This window comes from Hyperoodon ampullatus (assembly GCF_949752795.1).
Source record: "Hyperoodon ampullatus genome assembly, chromosome: 1".
Classification (NCBI taxonomy): domain Eukaryota; kingdom Metazoa; phylum Chordata; class Mammalia; order Artiodactyla; family Ziphiidae; genus Hyperoodon; species Hyperoodon ampullatus.
In genome coordinates, this window is record NC_136914.1 from 31,650,424 (window position 1) to 31,666,503 (window position 16,080).

General features: G+C 42.6%; 1 protein-coding gene across 1 annotated transcript in view; it reads right to left on the bottom strand.

Annotated features, from left to right (window-relative positions):
- Positions 1–386: 386 nt before the first annotated feature.
- ETFDH (electron transfer flavoprotein dehydrogenase) overlaps positions 387–16,080 on the bottom strand; it is a 28,140-nt gene continuing 12,446 nt past the window's right edge. The window contains exons 5-11 of the mRNA XM_079707855.1: positions 10,580–10,726; positions 9,259–9,399; positions 7,933–8,076; positions 4,403–4,571; positions 2,600–2,782; positions 2,102–2,323; positions 387–687 (exon numbers count right to left, since the gene is read on the bottom strand). Of these exons, the coding sequence (XP_079563981.1) occupies positions 524–687; positions 2,102–2,323; positions 2,600–2,782; positions 4,403–4,571; positions 7,933–8,076; positions 9,259–9,399; positions 10,580–10,726 (1,170 nt within the window). The 3' untranslated portion in view covers positions 387–523. The remainder of the gene's footprint in view (positions 688–2,101; positions 2,324–2,599; positions 2,783–4,402; positions 4,572–7,932; positions 8,077–9,258; positions 9,400–10,579; positions 10,727–16,080) is intronic.

Genomic DNA, 16,080 nt, shown 5'->3' on the forward strand with positions numbered 1-16,080 from the left:
GCATCTCTCTGTGACGTGTGTGCAGGGCTGGCAGACGTCTCTAAAGGGTCAGGTAGACATTACAGTCTGTCACAGCTACTCAGTTCTACACCTGGAGCTCAAAAGCCCCCGTCGACAGTGTGTAAACCAGGAGGCACCGCTGTGTTCAGTAAAACTGCGTAAGAAGAGTGGTGGGCTGGACACCAACCTCTGGTCTAGGAGATACACTTCACTGGAAGTGCTGAGCCTGATGAGTCAAATGTACATTGGAGGCCAGTCGTGCCAATAGTGTACTGAATTTCGGAAGACTTGGAGAGAGAAGTAGATGCTACATCACTTATAAAGTTTTATTTAAGAGACAGATTCATAATATTTTATGGGACAGTTTTAGGTATAGTATAAAATTATTTCACTGGTTATTATTTTATGAACATTCTGAACAAAAATATATTTAAGCTTTTTTGACACCTGTGAACTTCCAAACATTTGAAGTTAACTTGCCGTCTGTTTTAGAGACACTGGCGCGGGTGAAGCTGGCTGCAGTTTACATTCCGTTGTATGCTGGGCCTCCACCGCCTTCGGGTACCACCCAGTTAATATTCTGACTTGGATCCTTAATATCACATGTTTTACAGTGCACACAGTTCTGAGCATTTATCTGTAGCCGAAATCCATCACCTTGTTCCAAAGGTACAAATTCATAAACTCCTGTAAGGAAACATAGGCAACTCTGTGCAGTAGCTGCCTTTTAAAGCAGGGGCTAAAGTCATGGAGAAATTAGCCACAGAAGCCCTCAGGGTTTGTGGACTGAATGTTTACCCACCGAATATTACAGAGATCTGGGTGTGTGCGTTTGCTGTTGCATAAATTAAAAATGTTAAAGGCAGAAGGTACAGCGGCATGTGGCTGAGTTGGCGTTACCAATAAGGGAACTCAAGGTTGAGCAGGTTTTGGGTGTGATCTTATATATGGACATACTTCAGAGACCCAGACGCCACAATAAAGTGAATTATCACAATAGAGCAAGTCGTGAATTTTTTGGTTGCCAGTGCATATGTAACAGTTACATTTATGCTACTTTGCAGTCTGTGAAGCATGCAATAACAGCATTATGTCTAAAAAACAATGTACATGCCTTACTTAAAATACACTTTATTGCTAAAAAATGCTATCTGAGCCTTCAGCGAGTCGTAGTACTAACATCAAAGATCACTGAGCACAATATCAAATATAATAATGAGAAAGTTTGAAATTTTGCAAGAATTACCACATGCGACACGTGGAGTGAGCAAATGTTGGAAAAATGGCACCAGTAGGCTTCTTCATCGCGGGGTTGCCAGGGACCTTCACTTTGTAAAAAAATGCAGTATCTGCCAGGTGCAATAAAATGAGATCTGCTCGTATACATGTGCGCCACGACTGCACAGACAAATTAGGTCAGCCCTTAACCCTCAGCTTAGAACCCAGTGACATGACAAATGGTTAAAAGATAAAGTCAAGAGACAGTCAAGGTCCCTCCCTCACAGAGCGTATGTTCTAATTCCTGTCCAGAATTTTCACACACCTGAATGCTGTTCTACCAGCACTCGAGACCCAGTTCCTGCTACAATTCTAGTTGAAAGCTCAGCACTGGAAGATACTGTATCCATGATGGATTTAAAGTCCGGGACCATTTCCCTGAGCTGCATGTGGCCAAAATCTAGTATTTTAGGCTATGTACACATATATAATGTATATGTGTATGTGTACGTGAGCATATATATATATATACGGACAGGAGCAGCCATGACAGAAATGATTTGTTTTTAAGTCACGTGAACACGGAAAGTGGTGTTTGGTGCTTTTTCCCGTAACCCTTAACCTTGCGCTGAGGATAAACAGAGAAAGGCTGCTTTTGAGAAATGCCATCTGAATTAGGCTTAACAAGAAATCCCTACTGCTCTAGCATTAGAGTAGAAACATAAGAATATTGAGTTTTCGAAAGGAAGGTGGAGATGGGAGTCATTTACAACTTCCAAGCAATAGGAGAAATTTCTTTAAAAAAAACCAGAAGCCTATTTCTAACGTGTTTCAAGCAAATCCTATTGACGTTTCAGGAGTGGATGGAAATGAGTGTACTGACCTGCAGGGCAGAACCGCTGCTCGGGCCCGTCGTATGTGGTCAGGTTTCTGTTGACAGGTACACTGTCATCTTTCAGAGTCAGATGTGCCGGCTGGTCGTGTTCATGGTTGGTGCCACTCAGAGCCACGGATGACAAAAGGTCAAAACTGATCTTCCCATCTGGTTTTGGATACTCAATAGGTGTGCAGTCCTTGGCTGGCTTGAGCTGATCGGAGTCAGAACCTTCCCAAGTTTTGAGGAGGGTTTTTAGTAAAAATGTATCTAATTCTAAAGTACTTCCTTAGACATTTTAATAAAAACCTGTAAATACTATACTGAAGAAATAAGACTTTAGCCCTCTTTCAACAATGATACCGTTCTCCTAAAGATCCTGAATTCATCATTTCTCTAAGAAAGCAAGTTTCTTAGAGTAAAGTGTAAAAGGTCACCTTTTTCCCCTACTTACTGGATCCCGTTTCCTGAGGTAAGGACTAACGTTCATACTCAGGCCGGAATTACCTTTATGTTTTAGGGTCCAGGGCTCCATCCCTCTGAATATCCAGTAGAAGATTCCAGTGTAAATCATCCCTCCGTACACACCCAGGATGCCATGACAGGACGGTCTGACATTCCTGATGGCATATAGCTCTTTCCACACCCATGATTTCTTCAAATTGTCCTCATACTCAGTTACATCAAGTCCTTTTTATGAAAAACATGAAATGTTAAGTGAAATTGCCTCAAGGAGTATAAAACACTTTATTGTGAAGGTACTTTGCTACCGAAATAACAGATGACTTTTACATAGTTATAAAAAGCAGGGGGTCGTATGAGACCACACCTGAAGAACGTTTCATGTATAAATGCTGACATCTTCCAAAAAGATGCCCATTTGATAGGTTAACAGGCAGTAAGGCCATACTGGTAGCATGGAAAATTAGTTTCAAAATTCAGTGAACCTGAAAAGGAAGCTAAGAGGGTTTATGCTACCTATGGAGCTGATCACTGAAACACTTCTACCCATTATGGGCTGAACCGTGACGGCCCAGAAAGGTATTTTCAAGTCCTGACCCCTAGCTGTCTCAGAGTCGGTCAGAAGAGGGTCGCCACCGGTATACCGAGTTAAGACGAGGGCATGCTGGAGTGGCCTGGGCCCTTGGTCCAATGACTGGCGTCCAGGAGACGGCTGGAGGAAGACAAGGCAGGGGCCGGCGGTGCTCTGCCAGGAGCCCGGGGCCCCCAGAAGCTGGACACTTGGACACGGCTGCGAAGGGCTCGCCTGCGAACTCCGCATACCTTCCTGGTAAGAGCTGCCCAGCTCGCGGCGCTCGGCTGCGACGGCCCCAGGAGGTGGCAGCACCTAAAACTTGGGGCCCTGCGCTTAATCTCTAACAGGACGTCTTGGTTCTCGCGACCGCCCTCCTCCGGTTGCCGCTGACCTGCCTGCTCCGGCCCGACCTGCGCGGACTTGGTGAGGGTCTGAGGCACCGGCCCCGCCTCTCCCGTCCCCAAGCGCACCTGAAGGTACAGGCCACCTGGAGGGGCGTGTCACCTGACTCTACGGAACACGGCTCACCTATCGGGCATCTACGGACTCGCTCCTGGGGTCTGTGTCCACAGGGAGCCCAGCCCCTGCTCTGGGAGGAGTGTCCGTCCCAGAGGACAAGGTTGGTCAGTAAGTACATTAAACAGTGAGCCGAGCTGGAAGGTGGCACACACCAGAGAGGGGGCGGCGTGGGGAGAGGGGCTGGAGGGGCTGTGTGCCTGCGTGTGCGGTGCAGATTCACTGGTGAGGTCCGCGCGAGGCCCCCAGAGAGAGATCCGAGCCGAGGTGTGGGGAGCTCGGGGGCCGGCCGTCAGCGGGGTGCCCCGGGGACCCAGGAAGCGTGTCCGGGATGGAGGGCGACAGGAGGTGAAGGCGGAGGCGGGTCCGCTGCCTGCCCTGGAGTGAAGGTTGGGGGGCGCCCGCGAGGGTCCACCTGGGCCTGTGCGATGTGAGGCGGGACCCTCACGTCGAACTTGTTTCCAGGGGGCGCGACACCTCGGGCCCGCTCTTTCCATTCATGAAACGGCACGTGGCCGTAAAAACCTCCTCACGCGAGCAGGCTGCAGTTTGCTTTGCCCAGCAGGCATCTCGACGCTTTGTGTAGAGGGACAGTCACACTCTGCATCTTTCAATGCCCAATGAAATAAACAGACAAGACCGCCAAGACTTCTAACTGTATTTACTGTCATCCTCTATCTGTACACTTGAGTGTATGTTTAAATAGCTTCTTTTTAAACGTCCCCGTGGAGAACCTGAGAATAAATGGAAGTTCTTACCTATCATCTTTGATTGGAGATTCTCACTAGTTAGTTGATTAAAAATAGATTCTGCTGCCAAAATCCCACTTTTCATTGCTGTGTGGGTCCCTTTGATCTTGGGAACATTCATGAAACCAGGGCTACAACCAATTAGTAAGCCCCCAGGAAAGGTGAGTTTTGGTATAGACTGAGGAAAGAAACAGTCAAAGTGCATCTGTTAGTTCAAATTAAACAAACAGAACCAAATACTCCAAATTATAGCCTCTTTGAAAGCTGTCGGGAAAAACCAAAAAAAAAAAAATTACATGAAAATGAATACGAGTGAAGAGAAAAATCAGAGCAAGGGCAGTTTTTCTCCTCCTCTAAAAATGAGGATCAGAACTATTACTCTTTTCCTATTAAGACTTTTTCCATCTCCCTCCGCATGACTTACCTACATGAGACAGATGTTAAGACCAGAGCATTAACATTTAAATAAAATGTTTTTATTTATACATATCTATGTCATAATTAAAAATATTCTCTAAACCTGAACGTCTGTTATCTAAATTGTGATCTGCTTTTACACGCATTGTGTGTAACACATGATTTACAAAGGATGTTATCTTAACTCTTCATACCTCCTTGTTTTACCTTGATGTCCAGGGAGGGAAACCTAGGTTCTAATCATGGCATTGCCACAATTAGCCACTACCTTAAATAATATATTTTAATTAACCGAAGAATAAACTGAATTTCCAAAATAAACTTTAAGATGGTTGTTTGGGCCTCAGTATACACTGCTGATGGAAAACAACGTACTAAAGGGTGGGTGATGGTTTTGGTTTAGCCCCACGATGTAGCAGCTAAGTTACCGACTGCCTCCCTCAGGAGACTGTACTGTAACCTACAGTGTGGAAAGGAAGAAAAGAGAGCCATGCAGTTGCTCTTCCCTCCTGGAGGCTTCCTACAGTACGCCATGGGTCTTTGTTGCGAAAGTGGTGGGTGGCTGACAGTGTGGCCGATGGGCTGAGAGGGACCCTGAGGAGAGGAGGTCAACAGGGCGCCTGCCACCATCAGCCGCTGTGCCGAGGGGCTGTGGCCGCGCTCCCGTGATTACAGAGTTCTAACTGCGAGGGAGGGGCGGTGAGAAGCAAAAGCAACGCTGGCACAAGAAGGCTCGGGCCCAGGGGTGACTGCTGTTCTACAACCAAACTCAGCATCAGAACCACGCAGATGAGAGAGCGTGAAATCAGGGCCGCAGAGCAGACAACAAGGGGGAAGGGCTTTCTGGAATGCCAGGAGCTGCAGACAGAGATAATGGTTAGGAACCTGGATCATGACAATGCTCCTCTCAAATCACGCTGTGGCCCTGCTAATCCTAAGTCTGATTCACGAGCCAGAAGACTGACGTTTAATAAAAGGACACGGATTGCTAGTGCAAATTCTTCCAAATGGGCATTTAAGTCCTAAGAATAAAAAATGTTATGGCCCAAGGGAAATGTGTGTTTTTCAGTTCTGGGAGGATCCTACCCTGTGTGGGCAGCTGGACATCTTGTTAAGGACCTGGGGGACCCAGGAAAAGTCATACAGAGAGATGTATTCTGGGACATCCATTAAACGGGGGTTAGAGCTTCCCTGGTGGCGCAGTGGTTAAGAATCTGCCTGCCAATGCAGGGGACACGGGATCGAGCCCTGGTCCGGGAAGAGCCCACATGCCGCGGAGCAACTAAGCCCGTGCGCCACAACTACTGAGCCCACGCGCCTAGAGCCTGTGTTCCACAGCGGGAGATGCCACCCACCGCAATGGGAGGCCTGCGCACCACAGTGTGGAGTGGCCCCCGCTCGCCGCAACTAGAGAAAGCCTGCGCACAGCAATGGAGAACCAAGGCAGCCAAAAGTAAATAAATTAAAAAACAAGCAAAATAACGGGGGTTAAAATGAGGAACCAGGCCATATCACTGAAGAAGATGGGTATGGCCTGGAGTAGTTCTACAGTAACAGATTTTACCCTTCCACCTGACAACTGGTAAAATCAGTCTCGTAACTTCCTTTTCCTAGGATTTTCTGTAACCTAATCTATTTCTGCACCAAAATAACATTACACTTCCCTGCATTAAAAGAAAAAAAAAGAACCCCCCCCCAAAAAACCCCCACAGGGGTTAAATACTAGAAACCCACCAGGAGAGGGGAGCTTTGGTACAGACTGAAGAAAGAGAAATAAAAAGTCATGTAATACTTGTTAGCGCAAAATAAAATTGGATGTTCCAAATTTTTGTCTCTGAAGGGTCTTCAAAAACTTAATGGAAGTAAGTTTCTGAATCTTTGACTAATTAAATCAGAAAACTTAGGTTAAAAGTGTATTGTGTGTGTGGGGTTATCTCTTCCTGCTCATCTAAAGATCATCTGAGATGCTGAAGCACACAAGGCAGGTGTCATAAACACGAGTCTGTATGTACTACTGAATATACATAAACCTTTACACTATAAATTAAAGAGTAGAATTAGGCTGGCAATAGGTATTATGCACATTATTCAAAAAAGTTTAATGGGCTTGAACATAGGAAATTTAGGAAATATTACTGCAAACGAATAACTACTCCAGAAATAAAAACAACCTCATGGGAGGTAACCCCACAGCAACGGAACTTAGGGAGTGTTATTTTTAGGGTTCTAGTGATGACATTCATAATTTAGCTGTGATTTTACTTGACTTTATGAATGTATTTAGAACTTCACTTTAAAGGTTAAGTCAACTTTTCTCCCCAATTTTCTATGATCTATTTGTTACTTTTACAACAGATTAAAAACAAAAAGATATCAGATTTCTAAAATATCAATAGTTCTAGATTCCTAGAATATTAGAGACAGAAGGGATCATCTTTATTTTACAGATGATCCCTTAATGCCCGAGGAGTTAAATAACTTGACCAAACCGTTTGGTATAAGTTTTAGAGCTGACTTTTAGATCATCTTACCTGTCTAATACTATTTCCAAAACAGTTCTAATAGCTTTTATCATAGTTAGCCATCTAACTCTTATTTAATTGTTTAATAACTAAATACTTAATAAATTATTTCATTGTTTAATAACTAAATACTTAATAAATTAACTGCATTTGATAGTATTTATTTTGAACATATACTAAAATAGGACAATTAAGGATAAAAACTTAACAGAGGCCACCTAAAGGGCATGGATGACACTAGGTAGTTGAGATTAATTAATTACCTTTGCTGAAAACTACATCTGTCCTTGAGTTTCCTGGCAGCAAAGGAATAAAGGAAAAGATCTTGGATCACATAGTTTAAATTCTCTGGTTAAAGACAAACCAATAAACAAAAAAGCCCATGAATTTTTCTCTAGAAATCAATATATCCTTAAAACTAAATTCATAGTGTCATTTAACTCTGGTGTGGTACAGTTTTATAAATACTAGGGTGCTTTGCTTAGTTACTTAAATTTTCTTCCTGAGATAATCTTCTATCCTTTATCTAAAGTTGTTACCTTATGTTTCAACGTTGAATTTATAATACAGAAATAAAGATTAAAAACACGGAAGTGTTACCTGAAAGCCACCTTCATTGAGGGCTCTGGCTCCATATGCAACCCTTTTCCCGCCTTCCAACGTCGGCTGGATGCTAGGGTGGTGTTTCCACCTCTGGAACTCTCTAAATGGACTTAGGTACGGATTTTGATAGTCTAGACCAACCTTAAAATGTTTATATTTAAATTAGACATCGTTATTTCAAATTATGTCAGGCTGAAATGTGAGCAATATTTACCAGAGAACATGTACATTAAACTGCTTGTACTCAAAGTACTTGGAGAAAGGTATGCAATGACCCAAATTTAAATAAATAACCCAATAAAATCTGTTTGGAAAAGAAAGGGTAAACAAAAGGATGCCATGTGTTTATAATTGGCAGAACTTGAAAATATTTAGAACGTATTAATAAATCATTGTGATTTGTAAATCAAAGTCCAAATTAGAAAAATATTTGTAGGTAAGTGTTGCACATCATGTTTCTACAAAAGGAGCTGTAATAATTTATCATTCATTTCTCAATACCAACTCCAGAAATAAATAAGCTTGATGCAGTACTACTGAGGCAAAAATGAAGAAAAAGAATGTAATCACACTTACAAAAAAAGGTGAAAAACATTAGAGATTACATTTTTACCAAAATGTTGAAATTAATAACCAAACCTTTTTTGCTTTGAAGATTAAGTCACTATAAAAACTAAATTGAAGTGATGCACCAAACTCAACAATAATACATAAATTTAACGTGTCATATAAAAGTCTAATCATGACATTGAACTATAAAGCTGCAACTGCAAGGTGCAGTAACTCATATCACTTTTCCATTCCTTGTCATGTTCAAGATGTAATTTACTGTAAAGATGTTTAAGCGACCAAAAGGGAGGAAATGGTCCTGTTTTAGTTAGAGGTTCAAACCCAGTGTGGACTGCACTTCTTGCAGTGGCGTGCCACAGTGGACATGGGCTTCAGGTCAGACAGGTTTGGGCATGACTCCTCCCTCTGTCACTTAATGCGTGTGTCTGGGAAGGCTGTTTAGCTTGTCTGGACTTCAGTTTTCCCACCAGTAAAATAATGCTAGACCAACTTCACAGGATTTTTATGGACCAGGATTCCCAGGGAAGCATCCAGCACAGGGCCTGGCATGTAGCAGCTACTGTACTACAGCTATGTGAGCTGAAGCAGACCACTGTCTACAGTGGCCATAAGCACTTCAGATGTGGATAAAAGCAGAGAGGAAGCTTTAAATGAGAAGCCTTTTACATTCTCCAGATGCAAAGCCCTGGTTTTGTGACACTGAAGACCCAGTGGCTCTCAGAGTGGAACTTCCCATCACGGAGTGTAACTTACCACGAAGCCGAGCGCTACGAGGGGCTCCCCTTCATTCAGGTGATAGAGGAAAGAGCCCCCATACGTGTTTCTGTCCAGGGGCCAGCCAACAGTGTGATCAACTCTCCCGGGTTTCCACTTCTTCTCATCAATAATCCATAACTTAAAAAAAAAGTCCTAGAGAATTACTTAGATGTTTTATGTCACCACATGTATAAAACTTGCTAAGTTTTATGTCTTCTTTATGAAAGTTACAACTGAAAAGCAGAAATAAGAGAAACACACAAAAAAGTACTTCAAATATCCCAGAAAATGATATCAAACTGCAGCAGGATGATTGGAGTAAAGAAACAGGTCAGGAACTCTATAAGACATTAAGTTTTCAGACGGGTAAGGCGTTCATGCAATTGTGGGAAACGCCGCTGGAGAGATGGGGTGCTGGGAACCACCTACACCCTGACCCGGTGATGGCCACACGGGCGTGTTCGCCTCGTGAACGTGAGCTGCGCCCTGCACTTCGGATCTGTTGCTTTACAGGACAGATGTTATTCTTCAGTAAAAAAAGTGTGCTCCCTCCTGCACCACCCTCTCCCCGACTGAAGCTAACTGATCATCCTGTTTTCAGAATGGTTAAGTTTTAAATTGCAAACAACAATTTCCACAGGAAATATTATCTAAAAATCAGATATTATGTGCCATCACATAGAATTATGTACAGTCTACCAAAACAATTAAGCCCTTATTCACAATATAATGAATCTAGTTATATATAGAATTTGAAACTTTCTGAGCTTTACCCTAAAAAGATTTTTAACAAAAGAGTTATGATGAAACTTTTACACTAATAGACCTAAGGTTTGGATAAACTGAGAAAATATACAACACTCAGCCTAATTAAATTTTAGGCTGCAGGTCAATATACTATGGCTGAGTGTATATTTCATAAACTAAATTATCTTTACGTTATAATTTTGAATAAACAATTCTTATAGGATGTGGTCATTTTACAAAGAGCATTGGATAACAGGTCAAATCCTATTAGGGCAGATGGCATTACCATGAAAAAAATCAATATCACAAATATTTTCAAATTCAAGACTTCAATCAACATTTGATAAAACAACTAGAACATGCAGACACAATTTAGGTAATAGTGAAATTTGATTAGTAATATTCTCCAGCCCCTTGAAAAATATCCCTAATATTTTCAGTCATTATCAACATTTCAGGTTAATGAAAAATATAACTATAAAATTAAATCAATATTATAAACCACACGACAATACAGATCAATGTAAGCTTCATCTTTTCACATGAAAGTCACACCGGCAAACTCGAGTACCTCCTTGAGCCCGATCCCGTACGTCTGGGGCTCGCAGTTGGCCCTCAAGTTGAACTTCCTGTACAGTTGCTTGGCCAGGTGTCCGTGGCAGCCCTCTGCAAAAATCGTGACTTTGGCATGTAGTTCCAGTCCCCGCTCAAAAGTTGCCTAAGAAATAGGAACACGTTAAATTGCAACATTTGACAATTTAAAAAATATTCACATTCTGGTCAGTTTTGAATTGATCTATGATTCAGGTATAGAAGACAAGGTGCAGATATATAATTTTAGTAACAGAGCTAAGCATTGTTGTAAGTGGAATCTAATTTAATTTTATAATGTATCTTGTGTCTTTGTCATATTGATCGAATGATTAAGTTTGTATGAATTAAAAAAAAATAAAGCATGCTCATCCCCCCACGAAAAATTATCTACAAATGAATGTACAGTGAGAAGTGAAGGCGGGCAGCCGAAATGAGTGAAGGGGGTCAAGTGTGTGGTGATAGATGGTAACCAGGCTTGGAGTGCTCACTACTGTCTAGTGTATACAGATGTCGAATTATAATGCTAGACACCTGAAACTTATATAACTAAAAAAAAAATTTTTTTAAGTGAAAGACCATTTCCCCATTGTTCCTGATTTTCCAGTCCCATGATTTGAAGCAAAAAACACTATTAATAGATTTCTTGTGAATCATGCCAGAAAATTTCCATGAATTAAAAAACTACATAAGTCTATTTATATCCTTCTAACACAAACAGGATCATCCTAAACATACTCTTCAGCTACCTGCTTTTTTCACTTTAATTTTACTTGTTCTCTATTGCTGGATATATACTGTAAAACTGAAATTTGTTTTTTCCAAGGGGAAAAAATAAGCTACAATTTCAAAGTCTTTCTCTCTCTTTCGCTCTATTTTTTTTCTTCTTTTTTTTTTTTTTTTTTTTTTTGCGGTACGCAGGCCTCTCACTGTTGCGGCCTCTTCCGTTGCGGAGCCCAGGCTCCGGACGTGCAGGCTCAGCGGCCATAGCTCACGGGCCCAGCCGCTCCGTGGCAAGTGGGATCTTCCTGGACCGGGGCACGAACCCGTGTCCCCTGCATTGGCAGGCGGACTCTCAACCACTGCGCCACCAGGGAAGCCCGTGCTCTCTGTAGTTTGCACTTATATCTGGCACATGGTAGGTACTCAGTAAAGCTCCTGAATAAAGGAATGCAGAATAATAAGGAAAGTCTCTTATGAAATACATATTTCCCGATATTTCTCCATTCATATGTTTACAGGTATTGTGTGTACAGACACATTCATACAAAAAAATGGTTTACACGGACAAAGCATTTTATAACTGTTTTCACATTATACAATATAAAGTGATTTGCCTAAGGCAATATACACCAAATTAAACATTCATTTAAAAAAATTAATTAATTAATTATTTTTTGGCTGTGTTGGGTCTTCATTGCTGTGTGCGGGCTTTCTCTAGTTGCAGAGAATAGGGGCTGCTCTTCATTGCGGTGCACAGGCTTCTCAATGCGGTGGCTTCTCTTGTTGCAGAGCACGGGCTCTAGGCATGCAGGCTCAGTAGCTGTGGCTTGTGGGCTCAGTAGTTGTGGCTCACAGGCTCTAGAGCGCAGGCTCAGTGGTTGTGGCACACGGGCTTAGCTGCTCCACGGCATGTGGGATCTTCCCAGACCAGGGCTCGAACCCGTGTCCCCTGCACTGGCAGGCAGATTCTTAACCACTGCGCCATCAGGGAAGTCCTAAGCATTCATTTTTAATGCTTGAATAGATTCCTACCTTCTCAATCAGCTCTCAATAACTGGACGTTTAGGTTATTCCAGGCTGTTTCACTATTATAAGCATGGCTCAGATTGATATCCTTGATGCGAAATATTTTCCGTCTAAGTGGTAAGAACTATTTCACTACTGATTTCATACGTTCAGTCACTAGAGAGTCTGAACATCTTTAACGTTTGTTGGTGACTCTGTGTTTCTCTTGTGCAGAGCTCACCAATGTCATACACGTGCACACATGTCCTATAAGTGACTGTGCTCAGTACCTGTGGATTTGTTCCCATCTCCTTCCTCTTACTATACTTCACTCGTCCATAAACCCTGTTAACAGCCTAGCATGCCAAGTTTTACCCAAATATATATACATACGCACCTGTGGACTGAGGTATTTACACAGACACCTCAACTTTTTTGGTTCCTGATTTATTTCACAATGGTAGCATCACATAATACAGACTTTTCTGTATCTTACTTTTCTCACAATAATATTTCATGGAAACCTTTCCAAGTCACTATGTGGCTCAAATCTTTCTTTTTAATGGCGGGCAGTAGTCCATGTGGGAACACCGTAGGTTATCCAGCCATTCTGCTAATGGGTAATAGCCATTCACTGTTTCCAATTTATTTGCGATGATAAGCAATGTCATAAAACATACACCCTGTGTATGTATCCTTACAACACTGGTGCTTTTATTCCTGTAAGCTAGGTTCCCAGTAGTGGCACTGTACAGTCAAAGGGCACACCTACTTTTATTTTATGAGATGTTCCCAGACTGCTTTCCCCAAAGCCTGAACAATTCACATTTCCACCCACAGCGTATAAGACCCTTTTCCTATTTCTAGCTAGTGACAGTATAACTGTTCCTTTCACGGTTTTGCTAAGTGTAGAGCTGGCTAACTTACTGCTATTTTAATTTGCATTTTCCGGATTACTCTTTTCAGCAGCTATTTCTTTTTGATTCAAGAAATATTAACTGAGCACCTCTGGTGTGCCAGGTTGTATGCTAGGCACTGGGGCAGAGATGATAGAAAAACACTGTCCCTTTCCCTGGGGTGAGGCACAGAGGCAGAGCTAAACATAAGTAACTATGCGGGCGTGCAAGGACTAAGTGTGACTGTGTGCCGTGAGGAGGGCACGGGCGCTGGCGGAGGGCTGGGGAGCCGGCACGGGAGCCTGGGACCCAGATAAGAGACATCAGAGGACCTGCCTCCTGGCTAGTGGTTACTGCTCGCCGGGATCTGCTCTTCATTTTGTAGGATTCCGCCCGTTTTTCTACTGTGTTCTCTTTTTTCTTGTCAATGTACAAATGCTCTTTGACATCATGGGTCGTCAAAAATTTTCCCCCGATCTCCTGCTTATCTGCAGACTCACTAGTATTTTTGGTATACAGAAGTGTTTAATTTTTAAATAGTTAAAAAAGGCCTGCCTCTTATAGGTTTTTAATTTCTTGCCTTTATAGGATGGTGTATCTACCCTACACCTAGGTTGTAATTATAACCTAGATTTCTAATTTTTTAATTGTTTTAAGAAATCATCAGAATTAAAAAAAATGAAGGTCTAACTCTTTGCTTCCAGATGGACATGCAGTTTACTCAGCACCACTTATAAAACAACTCGATCTTAATGGACTAAAATATTCCTCTTAGAGGCAATACGCTCCTTAGTGTGCAAGGGGCGGCTCTGGAGCCTCTATTCCAACCCCAGCTCCACTACCTAACAGTGGCCTGACCCTGGGCAAGTTACTTAACCTCCAAAACATGAAAACATCCACATCAGAATTCTGACAGTAAGATGCCTATTAGACCTAAGATTAGAGCTAATGAATGAGCAGCAGGACACAGGATTCTGGGACTCAGGGGAGACGTGTTTCAAGCCCTGTCACTGGATACTCAGAGGACAGGGAGCAGAGAAAGAGCAAGCAAAGGTGGCAGGAGGGGCCATGAAACACCAGGAAAACCAGGAGAAGGTGGTGTGAAAAGCCAGGTCCAGACAGCGTTTCAGGAAGGAAGAAGTTATTCAGCTGTGCCAGCACTGCCCACCAGGGGCCAAGTGAGAGGACAGAGAACTGGGTACCACTAGGCGGAGGTGCTGTGAGCGACGAGAATGTTTCAGTGCAAGAGCAGGAGGAAGCCGAACCACGCCGGGATCAACGGAGCCAATTGGTGGAGCACACAGAATCCATCCCTGCTTCTCCTCATCCCACCGGCCGTATGAAAATAAACTTGCATGGGCTTCCCTGGTGGCGCAGTGGTTAAGAATCCACCAGCCAATGCAGGGGACACGGGTTCGAGCCCTGGTCCGGGAAGATCCCACGTGCCACGGAACAATTAAGCCCGTGTGCCACAACTACTGAAGCCCGCGCGCCTAGAGCCCGTGCTCCACAACAAGAGAAGCCACCGCAATGAGAAGCCCGTGCACCGCAATGAAGAGTAGCCCCCGCTCGCCGTAACTAGAGAAAGCTGCGCGCAGCAATGAAGACCCAACACAGCCAAAAATAAATAAATTTAAAAAAAAAAGAAAAAGAAATTTACAAACTCAAATTACTGAGACTCCACTATACTTTTTTTTAAATTTATTTATTTATTTTGCTTTATAACAAATTTAATCAGTTATACATATACATATGTTCCCATATCCCCTCCCTTTTGCGTCTCCCTCCCACCCCTCCAGGCAGTCACAAAGCACCGAGCTGATCTCCCTGTGCTATGCGGCTGCTTCCCACTAGCTATCTACCTTACGTTTGGTAGTGTATATATGTCCATGCCGCTCTTTCACTTTGTCACAGCTTACCCTTCCCCCTCCCCATATCCTCAAGTCCATTCTCTAGTAGGTCTGTGTCTTTATTCCTGTCTTACCCCTATGTTCTTCATGACATTTTTTTTTCTTAAATTCCATATATATGTGTCAGCATACAGTATTTGTCTTTCTCTTTCTGACTTACTTCACTCTGTATGACAGACTCTAGGTCCATCCACCTCATTACAAATAGCTCAATTTCATTTCTTTTTATGGTTGAGTAATATTCCATTGTATATATGTGCCACATCTTCTTTACCCATTCATCCGATGATGGACACTTAGGTTGTTTCCATCTCTGGGCTATTGTAAATAGGGCTGCTATGAACATTTTGGTACATGTCTCTTTTTGAATTATGGTTTTCTCAGGGTATATGCCCAGTAGTGGGATTGCTGGGTCATATGGTAGTTCTATTTGTAGTTTTTTAAGGAACCTCCATACCGTTCTCCATAGTGGCTGTACCAATTCACATTCCCACCAGCAGTGCAAGAGTGTTCCCTTTTTTCCACACCCTCTCCAGCATTTATTGTTTCTAGATTTTTTGATGATGGCCATTCTGACTGGTGTGAGATGGTATCTCACTGTAGTTTTGATTTGCATTTCTCTAATGAGTAAAGATGTTGAGCATCCTTTCATGTGTTTGTTGGCAGTCTGTATATCTTCCTTGGAGAAATGTCTATTTAGGTCTACTGCCCATTTTTGGATTGGGCTGTTTGTTTTTTTGTTATTGAGCTGCATGAGCTGCTTATAAATTTTGGAGATTAATCCTTTGTCAGTTGCTTCATTTGCAAATATTTTCTCCCATTCTGAGGGTTGTCTTTTGGTCTTCTTTATGGTTTCCTTTGCTGTGCAAAAGCTTTTAAGTTTCATTAGGTCCCATGTGTTTATTTTTGTCTTTATTTCCGTTTCTCTAGGAGGTGGGTCCAAAAGG